The 22397-nt window shown below is 44.1% G+C and overlaps 1 protein-coding gene across 2 annotated transcripts in view; it reads left to right on the top strand.

Annotated features, from left to right (window-relative positions):
• The window catches only part of NTRK3 (neurotrophic receptor tyrosine kinase 3), a 435527-nt gene extending 415782 nt beyond the window's left edge, over positions 1 to 19745 (top strand). For both annotated transcript variants that reach the window (XM_070358231.1, XM_070358230.1), the window contains 2 exons: positions 2223 to 2381; positions 6374 to 19745. In XM_070358231.1, coding sequence (XP_070214332.1) covers positions 2223 to 2381; positions 6374 to 6559 — 345 coding nt within the window. In that variant the 3' untranslated portion in view covers positions 6560 to 19745. The remainder of the gene's footprint in view (positions 1 to 2222; positions 2382 to 6373) is intronic.
• Positions 19746 to 22397: the final 2652 nt, after the last annotated feature.

Genomic DNA, 22397 nt, shown 5'->3' with positions numbered 1-22397 from the left:
TTTTGCACATCATATATTGAGTATTTTTTTTTACTGTTTTGTGTTTTTAAATTCTTTCAAAATTTTCAACATTTTCTGTTATTTCCTTTTAAACATGTCTTTTCTAGATAACATGCATCTTGGTTTTTTTAACATAAATTTTTTCTTTATTTAAAAGACAGTATAGCCTATTAGTTCTCATTGTCTATAGTGATGTAATTTAAAGTTCTTTTTCATTTGTGCTTGTTATTCACCATTATCCCGCCTTCTTTTTTGTGGTCTTTTTGTATTGGTTAGAGATTTTTGGTTCTATTTTCCTGAAACTGCTTTGGAAACCATATGTACTGTTTTTATTCTCTTAGTAGCTACATTACTATTTTAGCAAGCACATTTAAAGTTAAACTGTTACAACAATTGAAGGCTATAAATTCCCTTGCAGAGTCTTTATCGGGCTTTTAATTATTTCCCTATCTACTCTTATATGCACTTATTTTTAATATTATCTAAAAGTTTCATTCCAGAATATTGTTAATAGTAGCAATGATATTACTATTAGCATTATTAGTGGTATTGTTTACTTTATACCTCTGTCTTACAGAAATCCTTTATTAGTAATTATATTACATTTAACTAACATAGTACTGACCATTATTTTGATTTAGATTGTGTTTCTGTGGCTTATTTGCTTTGCACTGTCTGTTATGTTACAACTCATTGTATATTTTAGATTCTGTTTTCATTTTCCTGTAGTACATCCTCAATTAATTTTTCTGCTTTATTTTTCTGAAAGGCCATGAGTGGTAAACTCTCTGAGTCTTTACTTATCTGAAAGAAACATCTTCATTTGTCTTTACACTCGATGCAGAACTGTCTTGATTATAAAACCCCAGGTTGAAAACAACTTCTGCAAATCCATATTATCATTTACCTTCTAAAATACTTTGTGGATAATGCAAACATGATCTCTTTTTTTAGTAACAAGATTCCCCGTCTTCAGCACCTCATTCTTTCTTATGTGTTTATGATTATAATTCCTACAACTGGCCCATCATAGAAATGAGAGCTTCAATTCATTGTTCATCATAATAGTTCATTTATAGAGAGCTCTTTTTCGATCAGTGGAAAACAGTTTTCTAACAAGTTTCATGTGTTAGCCAGAAGTTCCAATTTCTGCTGCTCTGTTTATGAATGATGCAGTTAGTTCGTGAGTTCTAAAACATGCTGTGAATTTTCTTCCACTTATGCTAATAATATCTCTAACCTGCTGGGCAGTGAGGATTTCCCTACTGTTTTTTCTCAGGGAAGTAAAGCCTGAATGTCAGTCGCTTCCTCATATCCTGGACTGCAGATCAGTTGATCCACAGCTGGCTAATGTCCTTGTTATTGTTATTGTTGTTTGGTCATTAAGTCGTGTCTGACTCTTTTGTGACCTCAGGGACTATAGCCCGCCAGGCTTCTCTGTCCATAGGATTTCCCAGGTCAGAATACTGGAGTGGGTGGCCATTTCATTCTCCAGGGGATCTTCCCAACCCACAGATCAAACCCACATCTCCTGCGTTGCAGGCAGATTCTTTACCACTGAGCCACTGGGGAAGCCCAATGTCTTCCTTGGCTTACTTTAAAAAACACTCTCCTTCCTGGCTTTTGCGATCTTGCTAAGAATGGTTGTGAATTCTCTTGTAGTCCACCTGATTTCATGCTTTTGAACTTCCCTATCCCTTTCTCTCCAAGCCCTAAGTTGCAGTGAGAATTTCAAGATTGTCAGATAAATGCTAAAGCCATAGTTCTACAGACTAGGTGCACATCGACCACATTGTGCTTTAACCTCCTTGGCCAAGGAGTCTAACCTAATGTTTGCAAATCCTCTGAGACTTGTTAGCCTCGCTCAGTGATTTTGTGACTTCCTTCTGGACTCCTTCTCAAGGTTAGATCTGACTGTAGTACCAGATTCTGAAACCCTCTCTCCCACTTCAAATCATCTTGTAATCTTTCTTGACCTTCCATGCCAAGGAGCCTACCTTCCCTTAGGTGTGATCTCTAATTGCTACCCTAGCTGCCTCTAGCATCCTAGGGCTTGGAGGTCAGCATCTCCACTGGCCTTTTGACACAAAAGTTGCATCCCATTTGGCTATCTTAGAATAAGATGCATCAAGAGGGCATCTTCAGATGAAGAGTGCAGACTGATGCAACTGATTCTGGTCATTGGGTCACTCTGTGTGTGCTTCTGTCTCGGCCCCTTTTAGGTGGGAGGACATACCATGCTCCCGATTCGCTGGATGCCCCCCGAAAGCATCATGTACCGGAAGTTCACTACGGAGAGTGACGTGTGGAGCTTTGGGGTGATTCTCTGGGAGATCTTCACCTACGGAAAGCAGCCATGGTTCCAGCTCTCAAACACAGAAGTACGGAAGGGGGCAGATGCTGGGAGGAGTGATGGGGTTGGGGGAAGGGATAGTTAAGGAGTTTGGAATGGACATGTTCACACTGCTATATTATAAATGGATAACCAACAAGGACCTACTGTACAGCACAAGGAATTCTGCTCAGTGTTATGGGGCAGCCTGGATGGGAGGGACTGGGGGAGAGTGGATACATGTATATGTATGATTGAGTTGCCTGAGTTTACCTGAAACTGTCACAACACTGTTAATTGTCTATACCCCAATGTAAATCAAAAAGTTTAAAAAAAGGAAAGAAAGGGGCAGGTGGGAACCTTGATCTGTGGGAGGCTGATAAAAGATACCTGAAGCCAGCAGCTAGACAAGAGTGTGCAAAACACTGGGTAGGGTTTGAAGCTAGCAGAGCAAATGTTGGCAGAAGCAGGAGAGAGACCTTCTTGATAGGAAAAATAAAAAAAAGCATAACTGTAGGAAGTGTGCTGTGGTTGTCAGGAGAGCATGAAATCAGATGTCGACATTGAGATGCAAGGCACAGTTCTGTTTGCTCTGCTACACTTAAAAAATCACAAATGTTTCACTAAGACAGAAAGTGAAAACAAAAAAACAACTATTTTTCAACTATGCCGTCTTGTGGAAACACCTACCACTAAGTACACCAGATCGTCTGGGTCCCCAGAGGCTTTAGGCAGGCCAGGCCCAGAGATGCGCTGGAAGGTGGATGGGGAAGGCACATTTCACGCACTGACAGAGCTGTGTGTGGACTTCCGGGAGTAAGATGAATCATAATAGTAAATGTAATATACACATTATGCATTTTTACGCTTTTGATGTACAGTATTAATAAAAAGTGCTAGCCATCAAATTGAATAACAGCTCACGTTTAAAGCCAGGCATTTTCCGAAGCACATTAGCCTGTATTAACTCAGTATTTTTCACACAAACACTTGTTGAAATTCAAGACAAAGGAAGGGGGGCTGCCTGGGGTTCTGGAGTGGATTGGCCTGGTCTCAGAGGTGAAAGCTTCCGCCTGGAGAAGGCTTGGGCTGTGGTCCAGAGCAAGATGCTTCTCAGTGACTTGTATTGCCCCAGGGAACTCAGTCCAGTTTGTAGGCAGTAAAGGGCTGGGTCTCCCAACCCAGCAGAACTATAAAAGATTGCAGTCTATGGTCTGTTTTCTGGGAAAACATGAACATGAGGAGGACCTTTTAATATTAGAATCCTATCTGAATATTCCAGAAAGTGTCTTTCTTTTTGGAAGCTATGTTCATGTTGGCTTTCCTGTACCCTGACCATTTAATTAAGTAAATATCAAAGGCTGAAAAGAAGGCATTTCTTTAAATTTATAATATGTTATCATTTGGAAATGGAATGGGTCCTGACGACATTTCCCAAAGAAGGAAAATACATTTTAACAACTTTTCTAGAAAAAAATGAAAGTGTGTATATCAAAACTCATTTGTTATGGTGCCTCATGGGCTTCCCTGGTGGCTCAAATGGTAAAAAATCTGCCTACAATTTAGGAGACCTGGGTTCAATCCCTGGGTCAGGAAAATAACCTGGAGAAGGGCACGGCAACCCACTCTAGTATTCTTGCCTGGAGAATTCCATGGACAGAGGAGCCTGGTGGGCTACAGTCTATGGGACTGCAAAGAGTTGGACATGACTGAGAGGCTAACACATACACATACATAACTATTGTTTTCCTGGGTAGGGGGTGGTGGTAAACACACACACACACACACACACACGAATGCATATACACATATCCATGTGTATATACATCCTGGCACATTTGCATTACTCAGGCACACAAAGCATCCTGATCACAGCCCCCATGTAGTTTGGTGGCTCCAGTGGAAAGGGGACTCTGGGCTGAGGGCTCTATTGGTCTCAACAGACAATCTGTCCTGGATATCTAATCTGCTTCAGCATCACAAACGAGGTCATTTCTGACACTCCTCAGTTAGGCATTGGCCTTGAATATGGGCTTCCTACCTCCCCGGCCCCTCCCCCGCCCCCAGTTACCTTGTCTACTCCACCCACCCCAGCAATCAAGTCCTAGAAGTCACCGATCATGAATTTCTCTATCAAATTGGCAATCTGGAGAGGAGGAGACATCCCAGTGCTTTTAATATTAGCACTAGCAGCCACTCCTTCAGTTTCCACTAGACCTCTTTTCACGGAGGTGAAGGTAATAGAGGATGGAGACAAGGCTCAAATAAAAACAGGGAACATGAGCAGCAGGGGATCTATCAGACTGGCCAAGAACAGAGCCTAGTGGGCCTTTGCAGACTGGGAAGACCAGGACCAAGAAAGTGCTGACACAGGGATTGTTTGACAAGCTGCCCCAGAGTGACATGAGGCTACGCTGCAGACAAGGTGCTGTTGGGAGCAGCCTAGGGAGATAAAAGCTACACATACAGGGAATTCCCTGCTGGCCCAGTGGTTAAGAGTCCATCTACCAGTGCAGGGGGCGTGGGTTCGATCCCTGGTCAGGGAACTAGGTCCCACATGCCATGTGACACATTCAAAAAGTAAAAATAAATAAATAAGTAAAAAAGACTACAGATAGACTAATGGGGACAAAAGGGGGAAATGTGAGGCTGGCCAAGAAGTCTATTCGTATTTTTCCACTGCATTCTAAGGAAAAACCCAAACAAACTTTCTGGCCAACCCAATAATACTTTTTACGTTCTCTACTAGAAATGCATGCATGCTGTCACTTCAGTCGTGTCCAACTCTTTGCAATGCCAGGCTCCTCTGTCCATGGGATTCTCCAGGCAAGAATACTCGAGTGGGTTGCCATGCCCTCCTCCAGGGGATCTTCGCAACCCAGGGATCAAACCCAAGTCTCTAGCATCTCCTGGGTTGGCATGCAGGTTCTTTACCACTGAACCACCAGGAAAGCACTTGCCTAGAGATGATTCTGTGTGTTTTTATCATCACAATTTTTCTTCAAATGAGGACACTGTAGTTTGGAGTCAGTAAGCTGACCAGGGTTACATAGTGAGAGTTAGGAAGAAGTTCAAATAACCTGAGAACTGGAAGATGGAATCTTAAAAATTCACAGTGGCAGCAAAGAAATCACTCTGAAGAATTGGACTCCAACCACAAATTACAGGCATGGTCCTGAGTTTCCAGTTGGGGATGGTCCAACTATACATTATCTGCTTTCTTCCTGTTCCTCCTTGTGGCCTTCCCTTTGGTACACTGAGTCAGACAATCCCTTTTCCTCCTCATTGGGTCCTTAAATGAGCTGGTCAAGGGATGGACCCATCTTACAGGTAAGGATGCTGAGATCCTATGAGGCCAGTTGACTTTCTCTGGCCACCCAGCTCGACAGTGGTGAATCAGACAGTTGGTCCCAGTGTTAAGGACTTTTAAAGAAACAGAGAAAGTAGAATTGACATATATGTTGTCACATCATGTGTAAAATAGATAGTGGGATGTTGCTATATAACACAGGGCACCCAGCCTGGTGCTCTGTGATGACCTCCTAGAGGAGCAGGATGGGGGTGTTAGGAAAGAGACTCAAGAGGGAGAGGATATATATATATACACCCTGGCTTCAGTCCCTAAGTTGGGAAGATCCCCTGGAGAAGGGAATGGCAACCCACTCCAGTATTCTTGCCTGGAGAATTCCATGGACGGGGGAACTTGGTGGGCTGCAGTCCTTGTGTGTGTGTGTGTATGTGTGTGTGTGTGTGTATGACTGATTCACGTTGTTGTATGGCAGAAAAAAGCACAACATTGTAAAGCAATTATCCTCCAATTTAAAAAAGCAGAGATGGAGTGCAAAGGGCAGCAGGGGCCTGGACCAGCCAATGCTGGGTCCTGGCACTTGGAACTCATGCCCAGGACAGACGAGCAACTCTGATCTCCAGCCCAGTCTTCACTGAAGAGCATCACTGAAATTGTGGCCTTCTGCTGAGCTTGAGCCGCTGGGCTACAGCTGAGCATTGGCCATGACTTCCTTGTTCTTTCCCCTTTTCCAGGTCATCGAGTGCATCACCCAAGGCCGTGTTTTGGAGCGGCCCCGAGTCTGCCCCAAAGAGGTGTATGATGTCATGCTGGGGTGTTGGCAGAGGGAACCACAGCAACGGCTGAACATCAAGGAGATCTACAAGATCCTCCATGCTTTGGGGAAAGCCACCCCCATCTACCTGGACATCCTTGGCTAGCAGTGGCCGGTGGTCACAAATCCATATTCTGTTGCCTCTTCTCTCCTGGCCTCACCCCATCCCTCTTTTCCACCTCACAGACTATTTTCTTCCATCCTTGACTGAAGCAAACATCTTCATATAAACTCAAGTGCCTGCTACACATACAACACTGAAAAAGAAAGAGAAAAACCCTGTAAGGCAGTTTGGCATATATATATATATATTTATATATCTAACTATCTATCTATCTATATCTACAGAGAGATTCCCTCTTCTCTAATGCACAGAGAAGCTGCTGATACAGAAACCGCAAGACTGTAATGACAACCCAGAAAATCTTATATATTATGAACGCAATTGGAAATTTGCGTAGGTGTAGGCTGTGGCCTGTATTTCTTCAGCTCTGTCTTTTGAGAGCGGAAGATCTTAAAGATGCAGAGAGACAATCTTTGTATTGGGATGGGAGGAGCTGGGGAGGAGTGCCAACCACTTCTGCGTGGGTGTGATCACCTGCACAGGTGTGTTAGCCTCAAGCTCTACACAGGCGCATGGGCAGACCGTGTCAACAGGGTCAGAAAGGAAAGAACACCAGACCAGGGGCCGCTGGAACACCTCACGCCTCCCCTGACCATCGTCTCCACCGCCTTCCTCCTCTCCACCACTTCTGGACGATTTTCTAACTTGTCCTTTCTGGAAAGTACAGTCCTCATGCTTTGGGGAGTCAACAATGGCGCCTACAGGTAAACACTGAACAAACAACAGCAAAACACGAAACCATGGCGACAGTGGACTACATCCATCTGGGTGTCAACCGCGCCTTCCTTTCTAAATCTGAGAGAGGTGTCATCTATCCTCTGAACTTCAAAAACTGGACTTTCTGGATTTAACGAGCCACAGAATTAAAAGCCGAAATCTGAACCCTGTCATGGCACTGCCTTCTGTCTTTCCATCAGGCAAAGACTCCTTGGCCTTGCCTCCCACATTCAGGCTGCTGGGGAGATAAGGGGGGCTTTGGACATCCCCCGTGTTGTCTGTAAATGTGGATGTAGCAGGGTTCCAACAGCAGGAGAGTTCATGCCTCGCAGGTGTTTGAAGGTGTGCCCCTCTGGGTCCTCCGTGTCTCATCCTGTCTCCTCTAGATTCTAGCTCCCACTTCTCGGGAGCTCTGTTAAGCCCCAGGTAAACCCCGCTGCTGGGAAAGGGGGCCAGGTCCAGCCAGAGGCACAGGCAGTGCTTGTTTCAGAGAGTCAGGTGATGGTGTGGGCAGGAGCCAGCAGGGGGAATCTATTTGGCACCTGCACCTGGCCCCTTGGCATTCCCCTCACGTTTCCAGCCCCTGGAAGGATTGATGCATCTGCCTTTGAGCCGCTGTGAAAATGCAGGGGCTGAGGAATCGCTTTTGTGGGCTGGGGGCGGGGGAGGGGCCGAGGCTGCTTTGGGAGGCGTCCAATGGCCACCGCTGCAGGCTGGGCATCTTAATGAGGACGGAGCCCTGACCAGGGAGAGAGAATGAAGAAGCATCTGGGCTGGGGCCAGCTGCCTCTGCCCCGGCACCAGGGGGATCACTGCCTTCTCAGTGGCCGCTGTCAAGGACCATGATGGGGTGGGTCTCTGGGCCCCCTGACCCATGACCACAAGAGGCCCGTGAAACCGACAGCCTGGCCCCAGGGAGCCCTCCCGCGGGGGAGGAGAGGCTGTGCTTCTCCCAGGCCACCGGCCCCTCCACCTAGCCCCAGGCACAGAGCTACCGAATGGACTGGCTTTTTGCCCAACTGGCATCTCCAGGTCCCCTGACCTGCCTCCCTCTCTGCCAGCTTAAGGGACAATCGGCAGCCTGGACGTTCTGGTCAGCTGCTGGACAGTCATCCTGTGTAGGGTTCGGGAGACTGAATTCTGTGTTTGTGGCTTTGCTTCTTTTTTTAAGACCCACAAATATTTTTATTCTGATAGAAAAGAGCAGCGCTCAGATGGTGGGGCACGGGTGCATCTCGGGGATGGGCAAGGCTGCTGAGTGGGCTGCGAGGGGTGGGGAGGGAGTCGGAGTTGGGTGTGGGCTTTCTCACTGTGCTGTGCTCCCCACCCCTGGGACTTTTGAGAAGAGCTCTTGGGATGGACCACCTCAAAGGAATCCTGTGCTGTCCTATGGCAGTTGACCTCTCGGGCCGCTCCAGGGCTGCTGATGCTGGGTTGAACTCTATGGTCTGGTTTGGTCCTAGCTAAATGAAAGACAGATGTTCCAGGAGGGAACGGTCAGGAGGTCCTGGGAGGAGATTTCTCTTAGCGAGAGATGAGTCCCCAAGTTTCCTATTGCTGCCTCTTCCCCAACCCCCCAGCACACACTGCGTGGCTTCCATCTTCCTGTCTGTGTGTTCCTGGAACCTACGTTCCTAGAACCTCAGAGTCTCTGGTGGTCTTGAAGATGGGGAGGTGAGAAGGGATCAGTGGGCCACTGGGAATTCAGAATGCAGCAAGGTTTCAATACAGGGTGCTGAGTCCTCCTGGCCTGATGAAAGAAGGCAATTCCTTTGCCAACACAGAGGCTGGTGTTGTCAGATTTCCCTCGTCCTAGTCCTGCGGGCCTCTGTGTTGGCCTGGGGGTCATGCTCTCGTCACATCCAGTGTCGGCAGCTGCCTCCTGTGAGAGTCCGAGATGAAGGATACAGAGGGGGAGGGCTTGCTTTCTTGCTGCCCTTACTGTGAGCTCTCTGTAGAGTCTACACATTGACTTATTAACCTTGGCGGGTAGCAAACATCAAGAGTCTTTTTGGAAAGTGAAGGAGGCAGAGGATGGGGCTGCAGCAATGGAAAGGGTCCTCGGGGCTCTGGGGTCAGCCGAGTAGGTGTTTCCTTCTGTAGAGGGGTGGGACTGAGAAGGCCCCCCCGGGTCTCCATGTCTCTATCTGTGACAGGCAGGATGTGCTTGCTCAACTTTGGCCCCTTCTTTGTTCTGAGATTCTTTGAATCAGCCCTAAATCTCTGTGTCCTTTTTCTCAGGGCCACTCTGGACTGCCAGGGGGTGCCCTCTGTAGACCCTGAGTGGGTGGGGGCAGTTGCCTCAGAGGGCTCATCCTTCTGAACGTGGGTGGCTTCCAAAAAGACTCTCCTCTCCTCCTTGGCAGTCACAACGCTGCAGGGCTGAAGCGCTCGAGGTCACTTTAGTTCTCCTTCACCCTCCTAGCCTCCCTGCACACTCAAAAAGCCCTGGTAAAGGGTTATTTATTTGCTTATTTATTTTTAAAGAGCTGGAGGTGGTTAGATGGGCTTTGAAATGACACTCCATTAGCCAATATGGCCACCCCCATCTAGTTCAATCTCATGGCCCGCTACCAAACTTCACAGTTTAGAAGTCCATGCCAGAGTGACTGGGAAGGGGCATAGCATCATGCAAGCTCCTTTGTAGCTGTGGTGGATGCGTGAGGTCCCCCAGGCTGGTCTCCCTGCCACGCCTTCCTCACCTGGTCCTCCCCAGACTGAGTGTGAGTGAGTTGCTGTTAGATGCCCACCTGGGAATAGGGTGCCATGGCCAGGGGCCTTTCCAGTTCTTGACTTTGGTGGTGAACCCAATGCTGTCCTCTGATCTCTGAGTGGATCTTGAGGGTCACAAAGCCTTGTTTAGTTAACAGACAAAAATCTTGATATTTCCTCCACTCAGAAGATGGTGTGCAAATCATCCCTGGAAAGAGACCTCCTACGGGAGGCAAAGGTTCCTTGGTCCTTCTGGGTTCAGGTTGACCATGACTCTCTTTCTCCTCTGATGCTTACTTTGCGGACTACACTAGTGCAACTATTTTTGGTGCTAAATACTACAAAACCAACACCAGTGGTAGAACAGCCAGCCAGCCCATTTTTAGACTGTATGAGACTCAACTCAGAAGCAAAAGCAGGTCAGTCTTGCCTGGAGAGCACAGGATACATGGGAAGTTAGATGATGACATGGAGTGGTGGAAAGACCTCTGAGATTTCTGGCTTTGCTCTAGTTTCTCAGGGGATGTTGGCCAAGTCAACTAGTCTCGCAGATTGTCCTGTTTCCCGTCTGAGGCATTTAGAAAGTTGGAATGGTTATCCTTAAGGTCTCTTTCAGTTAAAAAATGTTGTGTTATGTTCACACTTTTTTTTTAGACTTGCTTGTTAGAAATAAGAAGGAAAATAAAAGATAGGTAAGGAGGAGAAGGAGGGAGCCTTATCAGTGGTTAAGATATTGATTACAGAAGCCAAATCAGACAGGCTCAGTGATGATTAGGTCTGGGGGTTGTTGGTGGAGGGAAGTCAAGCAGACAAGCCCAGGACCCAATTTTCATACTTTTAAGGAAGGCTGCCAACTGGCCCCTTGGTTGATCTTACCAACCTGTCCCCCTCAACTGGTCATGCTACTCCATTCAACACCAACATACCCAAAGTTGGCAGAAACTGTTCCAAGACTTGGAGACAGTGTGCCTGCTTACTTGTCATACAGGTTGCTGGCAGTCTGAGTCAAACAAAATTCAAGAGATCTTTACTTTCACCTGCTATTGTGAGGAGCTAGGGCGTTGAAAAGACATCAGTGTTTAAGTGGCAGACTATTCAACAAAATTCTGCTTCATTCAGGCATGATGAGCGACTTCCTTGCCATGTTTCCAAACCAAACAGCAGCAGTATTGTTTTCACTCAAGGCATGGTTGTTACTATGGATGGTCTTGAGGTCTGGGGTCTTCCTTATGCTTTGCTCAGCGTCTGGAGCAGAGAAATATCTATAGATGTTTGTTACATGAGCCCATGTGCTGCCAGTCTACAGAGCTGCCCTCAAAGGCCCCTGGACTAGCTATTGTCAGCTTTGGCTGCGAGCCAGCCTGCTACTGAGTCCATAGCAGTTGCCTCACAGCAAAAAATGATTCTGTAACCAATAAGGTTTTGGTTCCTGGAGCACCAGTATCTTCTTTGATATCAATTTTTTTTTTTTTTTTTGCTACACTTAATAGGTTTCAAAGGAAGATTCCAAGTTTTTGTATTATCAGTAAGATATCAGTATAGGCTTTAGAACATGTTTTGGGATTGCCTAACATCACTGGGAATCATCTTAAGTGATCTTAAGGAGAGTGAGTGAATGATAGTGTCATGTTTGGCTCTGTGTGACCCCATGGACTGTAGCCTGCCAGGCTACTCTGTCCATGGAATTCTCCGGGCAAGAATACTGAAATGGGTTACCATTTCCTTTTCTACTTATGGAGAGAATAGGCCTATATACCTTATATGCTTATATCCACATATTTCACTGGAAAGACTTCAGTGGAGGTCCCCTTGGAGTAAGGAAGTCAATTCCATCAAGCTTCATCGATTTGAGCCTTACATGTCTCAGGGATGAGAAATCCAGAGATGGACTGGCCTAAGAGATGTTCAGAAAGGTCCTGATGGGATTTCTGTTCTCTTGTAAAGTTCGATCATTGGGGGCTCCCTGAATTAAATTTTGCTGGTGACGACATCCTGAGCATCTGAAAATCACTCTTCCCAGTTCACGGATCACATGAGAACTCACCGTTTCTACACATCCTGTCCTGTTTCTGGGCTGGTATTGAATTTACCAGCACTGCAGGTGAAACCAATCTGTGGGAGGGTTGGGACGGAGAAAATGTGAGATGTTGATCGCTGATTGCTCTTTCTGAAAGGCACTGCTGACTGTGGTGGATGTGGTGAATATCTGTGAATCCCTGCATGGGGTATGAGAACTTTTGCTGTGAGAATAATCAGTTTCACCCAAAGAATCTGGTATCCTGGCTTCTGACATAGTCTCTGCCTTCCTGGTATGTTCCTCTGAATCAGAGTTCCCTGGACTGTCTAAACAAATTCTTTGCAAACAAGAGATCCTCCCGCCCAAGTCTTGGTATGCCAACATAGACACTATTCTATTTCACAAGGATATCTAAGGAAATTGGGGGCCCTCTCTCAAAATACTTGAAATTCTTGGTCCAAGTAAGAAAAATTCTGATTCCACTTCCTCTTTAAATTCCAAATTTAAAACAAGACCTGATCTGATATTTGCAGTAGAGAGCTGTATCTTAAGCCAGTGTGCCAGGCTGTCTCCCATCCTATAGAGGCAAGACAGTGAGCTCTGTTCATTTTTCCCAATCACCAAGGTAAATGGTATTTTATGTATAGTGCCTGGCCTAAGCTTGGAGCTTGCAAGAGATACTTATGCCCAACAAAACTAGAAGTTTATAATAGAAGGTGTATCAACATAGTATAGATGAAGAAAGCTAGTTGGAGTCTCCTTCTGAGAAATGCCTGTCACTCAGATCTTGCTTTTCAGTTTTACATCTCGTGAGAGAAGTTGGTTTCTTCTCAGTTTAGGTGATGACAAATTTAGATTTCCTTCCTGAATGTCTGAAGGTAGATTGAGCACCTGGATATCCACAGTCTACTCTGACACTTCTCTGGATGCAGCATCTCTAAAGCCCATGAGAAATATGAGTAGCTAAGTCTGGCAGCTATTCCTTCATTTAAGAAGAGTTCGTGGGCATCATAAAAACAAATTTTGTAATATGTTAACAGGTAGCACATACTCAAGTGAATAGCTTCCTGACATCTTTTGTTTTCTCTTGGAGAAGTGTTTGTGCTCCATCTTCATTCCACAGCTTCCTGACATTAGCTGATTCCTCTAAGCTCACCTCTGGAGTGAATAAATAAACCTGGTCCAAGTGATTTGATGTCTGCTTTCCACAGTAGAGAAGTAAATCTTAGTAAAGAAGAACGTCTTTCATTGTTGTCTTTTTTTGTTGTTGTTCTGGCTCTTATCCTCCTGCTTCCATAGGACTGACAATCCAGTTTCTCAGACTCCATGAAGGTCTTAATATAAGGTGAATCCCAGGACCACAAACAGTTTGGACTTCAAACAGTGAGAAAATTGGCGCTGAATGATTCGGCACACAAAGCAGAAAACTCTCATTTCCTGCAGGCAGGATGGAATTGACTGTTATATTAAGACTTCTGAAGGAGCCCTGCCCTGGAGTAATTTCAGCACTGTCAGACAATGTTGACATCTAGATTAACCTCTGTGCAGTGAAGTTTACTGCAGAGCTCGTTGAGATGCATGTGGTGGATCTCTGCAAATCCCAACCAGAACCATTGGTGGGCCACCCTCCACACCACGCCCCTCCACTCCCCACCCACTCCTCTCCCCACCTGTGGACTTTTTAACCTCCAGGAACCATGGCTGGGATCTCATCCCAGGAGATGGAATTTGGCCCCCTTCTCTCTCTCTTCTGTCCATGGTGCTGAACCAGGCTTTGTGCTCAGCTGGAGTGACAGTGGTTGTCATTGTATTGGTTTTCCCCTCAGGGGACTACAAATCAAGGCATGAAAGCCACTCTGTTGATGACAAACAATTTTGTGGCTTATCTTTATGCTGCACAAAGTGAAATGGTTTATAAGGAATTAGTGTGCCCCATATCTATAAGACTTGCTCTAAGCTCTCCAGTTCTCTAGCATTTCCAGGGTCAGACGTAACAGGTCCTGACTACAACTTGGTGGTCAGGTGGTGGTGATGGGTTCTGATGGACAAAGATATTGCCCTATGTCTGGGTAGGTGTTTCCTATGGTTCTAACAAAAGAGGTAGCATAGCTCCTTTTTCTCCTGGTTGGGACAAAGGATATAGCTGTCCACTACGATCTGGTTTGCCCACTCTCTCCTGATGGGGTGGTGGGCTCCAGAGTGGCCCATACCCTTTCTAATTGACTATGTGAAGCCACACAAGGGTGCAGCAGCCAGAAGAAACCTCAAAGTGAAAATCACAACTTCTCTACAACCGGGGGCCACTCATCACACCAAAAGTCTTGAGAAATGTCCTTTAGCGTAAATTCATTGACCACAAATTTCCCTGGTGTCTTACTGATTTCTGTTTCTCCCTGAAATTGTTTTTCCCACTTTGCCTTCTATCTTTAATATGAGTAGCATGAGTCTTTTTGTATTCCCTTAGACATTCTTTAGGAGAAATGAAAGTTACCAGTCAAGGACATTGTGTTTATTGACTGGGAAAATAGATTTCTGGGCCAAGTAATGTCACAGCCATAAAGAGGCAGGCCTGATGACTTTATTTAAAAGCAATTATCAGTGTTTTATTTTGTCTGGGTGCTCAAGCTCATATAGGGCAAACTGTATTCATCTTTCTATTTTATTACTTAAACTTGTTCACATGCACACATGCACACACACACAAATACCTTTACACTCCTATTGGTCCTAAAAGGTCCAACAAGCAGTGTGCCCCATTTGTCTTTCTCCCAACAATATCCATGCACATGTATGTGCAAATAAGTGTGCACCAAGCCTGAAGTTTCTTAAACTTCTTATATCTCACCTTTTATTTTATTATCTACACAATCTTTGGCTTTCTGACTTTTTGCACTATGGATCATCTATGAAATTAAGGCCTTTTCAAGGAAGACTATGTCTTGAGTTCAGAACCTTCATATTTAATGGTTGGATTCATTTTCTCAGATAAACATAAAACCAAACTGAACCTTGATGCAGATTTTATTTAATTTTTTGGGATGGAAGAGAAGCACTGGGTTGGAGCCTGAGTAGTACATATTGTATTAAGTATAAGTATAAATGTAAGTTAGTTCAAGCAGATTACTGAACCTATTTGGGGACTGAAACAATGAGATATCAAACATTCAAATGGAATGGGAGCATGAAGGGGAAGCAGTAGACTCTCCTGGAAGATTTCAATGTTCCAGGGGACAGGACAGAGCAATGGGCTAAAAGTCAGCTGGGTATAGTTTGTCTGGGTGACTGTTTCCAAGTTACTTCAATTCTCTGGGCTGATGTGTAAGTGTCCTTAGTCTACAGTGGGCAGCTGGTAGACCTCTTCTTGAATGGCAGTGATAATATAAGTCAATCTCCAACTCGTCTGTTGCTCAGATCACTTTTTTTTTTATGTTTCTTTTTTTTTAATTTAAATTTTATTTTATTTAACTTTACAATATTGTATTGGTTTTGCCATATATCAAAATGAATCTGCCACAGGTATACATGTGTTCCCCATCCTGAACCCTCCTCCCTCCTCCCTTCCCATGCCATCCCTCTGGGTCGTCCCAGTGCACTAGCCCCAAGCATCCAGTATTGTGCATTGAACCTGGACTGGCGACTCGTTTAATATATGATATTATACATATTTCAATGCCATTCTTCCAAATCATCCCACCCTCTCCCTCTCCCACAGAGTCCAAAAGACTGTTTTGTACATCAGTGTCTCTTTTGCTGTCTCGTATACAAGGTTATTGTTACCATCTTTCTAAATTCCATATATATGCATTAGTATACTGTATTGGTGTTTTTCTTTCTGGCTTACTTCACTCTGTATAATAGGCTCCAGTTTCATCCACCTCATTAGAACTGATTCAAATGTATTCTTTTTAATGGCTGAATAATACTCCATTGTGTATATGTACCACAGCTTTCTTATCCATTCATGTGCTGATGGACATCTAGGTTGCTTCCATGTCCTGGCTATTATAAACAGTGCTGCGATGAACATTGGGGTACACGTGTCTCTTTCAATTCTGGTTCCCTCAGTGTGTATGCCCAGATCACTTTTGACTGAAGGATATCTTCTCCAGGTCTCCCCTAGAACAAGATTGCAAATGTCCCTGTCCTGAAGATTCAGCCTCACTTTAGTCTTGTGTTCAGTTCATCTCTTGCAGCTCTTCTTTGTATGTTTTTGAAAGTTCACACTTGTACCATCCACCACTACCCCCTATCACATCCCTCTATCTCTGCCAAGTCAGAAAAAGCCCCACCGGCCCATCTCCCTCTTCCTGAGTTTGGGCATCAACCACACTTGTGATTTAGCTAAGGTTTCTGGAGAGGAAACCAGTGTGTTCTCAGCCATCAGTCTCTTCCCAGCTCATTTGACCAAATGATTACCTCCTCATTATGACTTCATCAGTCCCTTTTGCACAAGAGATGTTGGGACAACAAACCCATGATAATGCCCTGTTCTGTCTTTTTGAGGATTATTTGTTCCTTCTCTCTTGGTTTAGAGAGGTTTTCCTTGCCACAAACAGCTTTTCCTTCAAATTTCTTTGGTCATTTTTCTGGCTGTTAAATAGACTGATAAATGGTAAACCATGGTTTCCTTCTCTTTTTTGTCTGCTTAGGCTCCTATCAGCATGGAAGTACTATATCCCTACAGAATAAGAATGTAACATGTCAGCAAGATGTTTATTTAGTGGAAAGACTATAATATGGAAACACAGATTTGCAGCAGCATCCAAATCTTGAAGGGGATAAAAGAGTCTTTTTCAATCAAATGAGATCTTTACTGTAATGGCACCAGAAAGGTTTATACCTTAAGAACTGAATTGAACCTGATAACATGTTCTCTTTTTAGGGAACAATGAGGTGGAAGAAATTACCCCAGGACCTGGGAGACTAGATCCTCCACTCCACAAATCATGCTGTATCAGTAGATATTTCAACTCTATCTCTCAAATGGCTCTGAGAACCAACAGTGACCTAAGATCAACTATCCACGTTAACTATTAAAAGCAAATTCATCACATTTAAACACATTCCTATCTGCTTAATATAGTTTTTCCCCTGGTACTTCTGGGGATAGTTTAATATTGTTTCTTTTCTTGATCCCTGTTAATATTTTCAATAAGATTTCTAAATTCTTTTATGTTCATTTCTTTAGGAAAAACATGGAGTCAATTTAAGATTTTGTGTATGATAAAATGATTAAACAGACTGAAAGTAGTGTAGGGTAGGGGGGCAAGCATAGGACTAGGGAGGAGGCAGATGATGTCAGAGCTCCTATTTTTGCTGAGTGATCTTGGAAAAATCATTAGCCCTTCTGTGCCTCTGGTTCTTCATCTACAAAAGAAAGCTGCTAACAGCCCCCTGTCTGTACCAAACGAGATCATAGTTGTCCAAGCACCCTGTGGGCTTCACGAACACCTCAAGAAGTAGAGCCCACTCTCTGGGCAGTGGAGATGTGCTGTTTTGAAGAGCATCTTTCTTAAATCCCTCCTGTGATTTGGTTTCTAGAGTTTTGTCATAGGTATTTTTCCTCTTGGAATCATCATCAAGCTTGGAAGGCCAGAGAATGCCTTTTCAAAAACACAAGAAGGAAAAGGATGCTTTACTCATTTGGTTTTGTCACTGAAAAAGCTCTGATGGTAGACCTTGTTTTCAGGTCTGGAGTCCTGAATGTTTTATAGCAAAATGGCATCTCCTGCTGTGTTTAACTCTGTATTATCTATTATTGCTTTTGTGAGGTTCTGTAGATTTCAATGTAATTTTTTTAAAAAGTATGACTCTAGTACCTTTCCTTGGTAAATTGGGTAGTGAAGCCAGTCTTGAAGAACAGCACCCAAAGTGATAATGATCCTGATACAGTATTGTGTTCATTCTGGGGCCAGCATTTTGTGTATAGGAAAATAACCTTAAGATGGAAAAGAAAATTGCTGGAGTGAAAACCAAATGCCAGACCACCTTTCTAACAGCCTTGAGCACTCCCAAATAGGTGTGATTGGGATTCCCACTGAGAAACACATCTGATTGGAAATGAAACCCCTGACAATACATCCTGAAGCCAGATTACCAAGGTTACAACAGTGATGTCATTTACAGCCCCTTAAGAAAAAGGTCCCAGGTGTTTGTAACACCAACCACTGTTTGTAAGGGTGATTACTTGGTATGTTAAATTTTTCAAATGTAATTTCCTTTAGATCTCCAAGCTATGATCAGGTGCAATGCAACTGACTAAATGCTGTGCATGCCTCTTCTTCTTTTTAAAGAATTTCTCACTCCAGAGAGAAATCACAATAAGACTGAGGACCTGAAATCCTAAGAAATTCACAAATCTTTTGCTCAAGTTCAGACCATTTCAGCTTCCCACTTCTTTTTCTACCTGAGGGTCAATTTTTGCCTGTCTTAGATAGGAAAGCAACATCTTTGTTCTGAACCTCTGTCCCTGTGACTTTTTCCCTGCAGCTGTACAGCAGACAGAAAGCATTTCAGCTTACTTTGAAATGAGAGTCCAAATTGGGTTATGACTAGGATTTTAAATTATGATGTGAAATTGGAGAAGGCAAGCTGATTCAGGGTGATGTTCCATAATTCATTCTGCTAATCCCATGGAGTTGACCTTCTTCACAGCCTGCCTTGAACAAGCCATTTCCCTGTGTAACTTCCTAGTGACAAGGTTTGATTACTTAAAGATTTCAGAGATATCATTTGAGAAATAACTCACTGGGTATGGAAAATTTGATTTAATATGTTAACAGGAACAACAAGAACCTATTTTAATGGTTTTTTTCTTTCCTCTCTCTGAGCATTTAGTCTTTCTTGAGGCCATTGGGCTGTTTCCTTTTCAAGGCTGGAAAAAATTGATTATAATTCATGTCTATAGCAAAGGCTTCCCCAAGCCCATTGCAGCTGGAGGCAACCCCAAATGACCCATGTTAATCTTTTGTTACCCAACAGAATCAAGGACCCTTCTTGGTTATATGTGTGGGCCATGGTGGGTGAGCTCAAGGGTATTGTCAAAATAAAATGAAAAGAAGGCAAGTTGGGACAAGAAAATTCTCAGTTTGAATTTGAGAGAAACCAGCAGTCTTGCTCTCTCTGGCAAAGATTTGTGTACTGTGAAGGGAATAGTCATGTTCTTTCTTAACTAGGTTTTACTTTCTGAGTGTGTGTGTGTGTGTGTTGGGTGGCAGAGGAGCTGGGAACATTAGGAAATAGCTGTTTATGAGTTTAGACTTCCTCTTGAGCATAGTAAAAGCTCTGCTCAGTTTCTCAGAATGTGACAATAAAATTAGGGGTGGAGAGGAATTCAGAGGCCTGTGTTTCAGTATATGACAAATTTTTACCCAAATGCTTCTTTCAGAAACATTTAGTCCTTTGCAAGCCACATATATCCTATGTCTAAAGTGAAAGAAAGTGGAAAGTGAAAGTCGCTCCATCGTGTCCAACTCTTTGTGACCACATGGACTATATAGCCCATGGGATTCTCCAGGCCAGAATACTGGAGTGGGTAGCCTTTCCCTTCTCCAGGGGCTCTTCCCAACCCAGGGATTGAACCCAGGTCTTCCACATTGCAGGCTGGTTTTACCAGCTGAGCCGCCTAAAGGTATCAGGAAAAGGAATCAGTCAGTAGGCAGTTTCTGCAGACCCCAATGCTTCATCCAATTGATAGGTTCCTTTTCTAAGAGTTAAGGTACTTTGACTCACCTGAGAAAATATACCAATAGAGCCTGAATGGGGAGTGGTTTGGGGTGAGCTACTCTATTGGCACCCCACTCCAGTACTCTTGCCTGGAAAATCCCGTGGATGGAGGAGCCTGGTAGGGTGCAGTCCATGGGGTCGCTAAGAGTCGGACACGACTGAGCGACTTCACTTTCACTTTTCACTTTCATGCATTGGAGAAGGAAATGGCAACCCACTCCAGTGTTCTTGCCTGGAGAATCCCAGGGACGGGGGAGCCTGGTGGGCTGCCGTCTATGGGGTCCCACAGAATCGGACATGACTGAAGCGACTTAGCAGCACTCTATGGGTATTAGGAGGTATTATGACAGTGTGTTAACTCTCCCACAGGAAAACTAGGGCTGCTTTAGGGCTGTTTTCATTTGGAATAGTGTAAGAAAAGAGGCTATTAAAACATGTTTTGAGGACTTTCCCCCCAGATCAGCCTCTGTTGTGAGAGTTTTCAGTTTCTTAGGCAGGATTTCTCTGTTCTCCCATCTGTCAATAATCGTGGGGCGGGGGAGGCAGGTGGGGGGGGTGGTATCAGCACCAAGGACAGCAAACACCTCCCTCAATTGAACCAATGCCTGCTATTGTGATTTACCTGCCAGTCAAAGAAGGGTGGGATTTTTCTTTTAATTCTATCCTTTGGGACCTCAAGCTGGAAGACTTTATTCTTAAGATCAGGTGCTCACATCTTTTATTTATTTCCAAGCCTTTTCCTGTCACATTCTTAATCTGCTAACAAATAATAGGTGTTGGACTAACACACCCAAATCTCTTGGCTCAAAGGAGTGGAAAGAAAGACACTTAGGCATCAGTGGAGGACACTTTTTGGCATGGTGACCCACTGCAAAAAATCTTCACAAGGCACCAATGACTTTCAAACTCCCAGATGGAGGATTGCTCACTGGTAATCACTTAGAAAAAAATGTCTGCCCATTTCTCCACAAAGTGCAAGTCTATGTTTTACTCCATATATACATGGAGGCAATATGTCACAAGAGTTGAGCAAAAGCTATGAGCTTTGGAGACAGAAAAGGGCCCAGTGATGCTGTTGTTAAGCATTTTGAACACCCAGTGGGGCATGGCTTTGAATGCCAGCAGCCACCTTTAAATCCTGAATGCTGTTCAGCAGCTAACTTTGCCTTAAACAATCATAGTAAAAATGCAAATGGCTCCTTAAGCCTTCTGTCAGGTTAGACTGGAAGGCTTACCCTGAGAAAATGCATAGCAGAAGCACATTTTGTCATCTTGCTTTATGGTGGGACAGTTGTCATATAACACAGTCATACATAGCTGCCCTCTTAGAGGCAACATTGCATTCTCTTAACTAATTGTCAGCATTCTCCACACATGTCAGGGTGGACACTCCATTGGGAAGACAAGAGAGTCACTGAGAATTTCACTTTAATACTGTCTTCTATTTCACAGAGGTTAGATATATTCCACTTCAATTGCTTCTGAACCATCCCATCCAAGTCTTTCAATTCTCCATTATACCCTCTCCTTCACTTTCTCCTCCTCTCTTCAGTGTTGCTTAGCATAATCCATAATATTTATTGCTGCAAGACCACAAGGGGTCCTTTTTAAGGATAAATGAGGTAGTAGAACTAGACCAGAACCAGATCTCAAAGGAGCCAAGTCAATGGAGTTGATTTTGAACCTTTGAATGGGTCTGAGGAAAACCCATCCTTCCCCTACATTCCTTGTTTTCTTGAGGGCATCCCATTCCAGTACTTCCATGCAAAATAGGTCATGGAAAGAGTTTCTGTAGATTATTTATGTGAAGAGGGTGGGAGAGCTGGGTCAAAAATCCTTTGTTGGAGTCCTTTAGAATAGAGGAGGTTTATTTTACAATTGAAATAAAGGGACAATCCTGTTTAGAAAGAATATGCACATGAATGACCAACAGCCTCCACAGAGTTTAATAAGACCAATTCCTTGTTCTCAGAACAGAGAGGAAGGAGTTGTAGATTGACTGGTAGGAAATGATCTGAGACAGAGGTACAGAAGCAATGGAGATGATGGCCAGGGAAGACTCAGGAGAGAATGGGCCAGAGAATAAAATACTACAAAGATTCTCATTACCTTTTCTGCAAAATTCCTAAAGTTTCCAAGGGCATGTCTAGCTCTCTGCCTCCCTAGAGGCAAGCTCAGTGTTTCTACTGAGTTACTAAGGCATATGCCCTACAAACACCAAAGTCTTGTATTTTCCACTCCCAGCAACACTGGCTGTCCAGAGTGGGATTTGTCCCCCTTCCCTATATCAAAGGGACTTGTTTTCAGGAGAAGTGTCCTTTAAATATCCAGCGAAAACTGGAGGTAATTTTTTGCATGAATGGCTTTTTACAGCTAGGTCTAAAGCAGAACAAAACTTGTATTAAACTAAGTGCTACTTTACATATCTTATTTCAAGAGAAATGAAGGATTTATTGCTGTGTAAATGATGTACACTGATTTGTTTCCTAATGGACATTACATGTCCCTTTATCTTTAGGCTGATGTTGGGCAGCAAACTTTCAATATCTGGAAAATCAGCTGGTACCTACTTCAGTGCACTCGTTGGAAATTACGTTCTCAGAGAGGAATTTTGCAAATGAAGTTTAGGTGCTCATGTAACTGATTTCC

Source organism: Bos mutus, chromosome 21, assembly GCF_027580195.1.
Source record: "Bos mutus isolate GX-2022 chromosome 21, NWIPB_WYAK_1.1, whole genome shotgun sequence".
In the NCBI taxonomy this organism is placed as follows: domain Eukaryota; kingdom Metazoa; phylum Chordata; class Mammalia; order Artiodactyla; family Bovidae; genus Bos; species Bos mutus.
The sequence above is the reverse complement of the archived record's forward strand: the minus strand, read 5'-3'. Positions and strand labels throughout refer to the sequence as shown.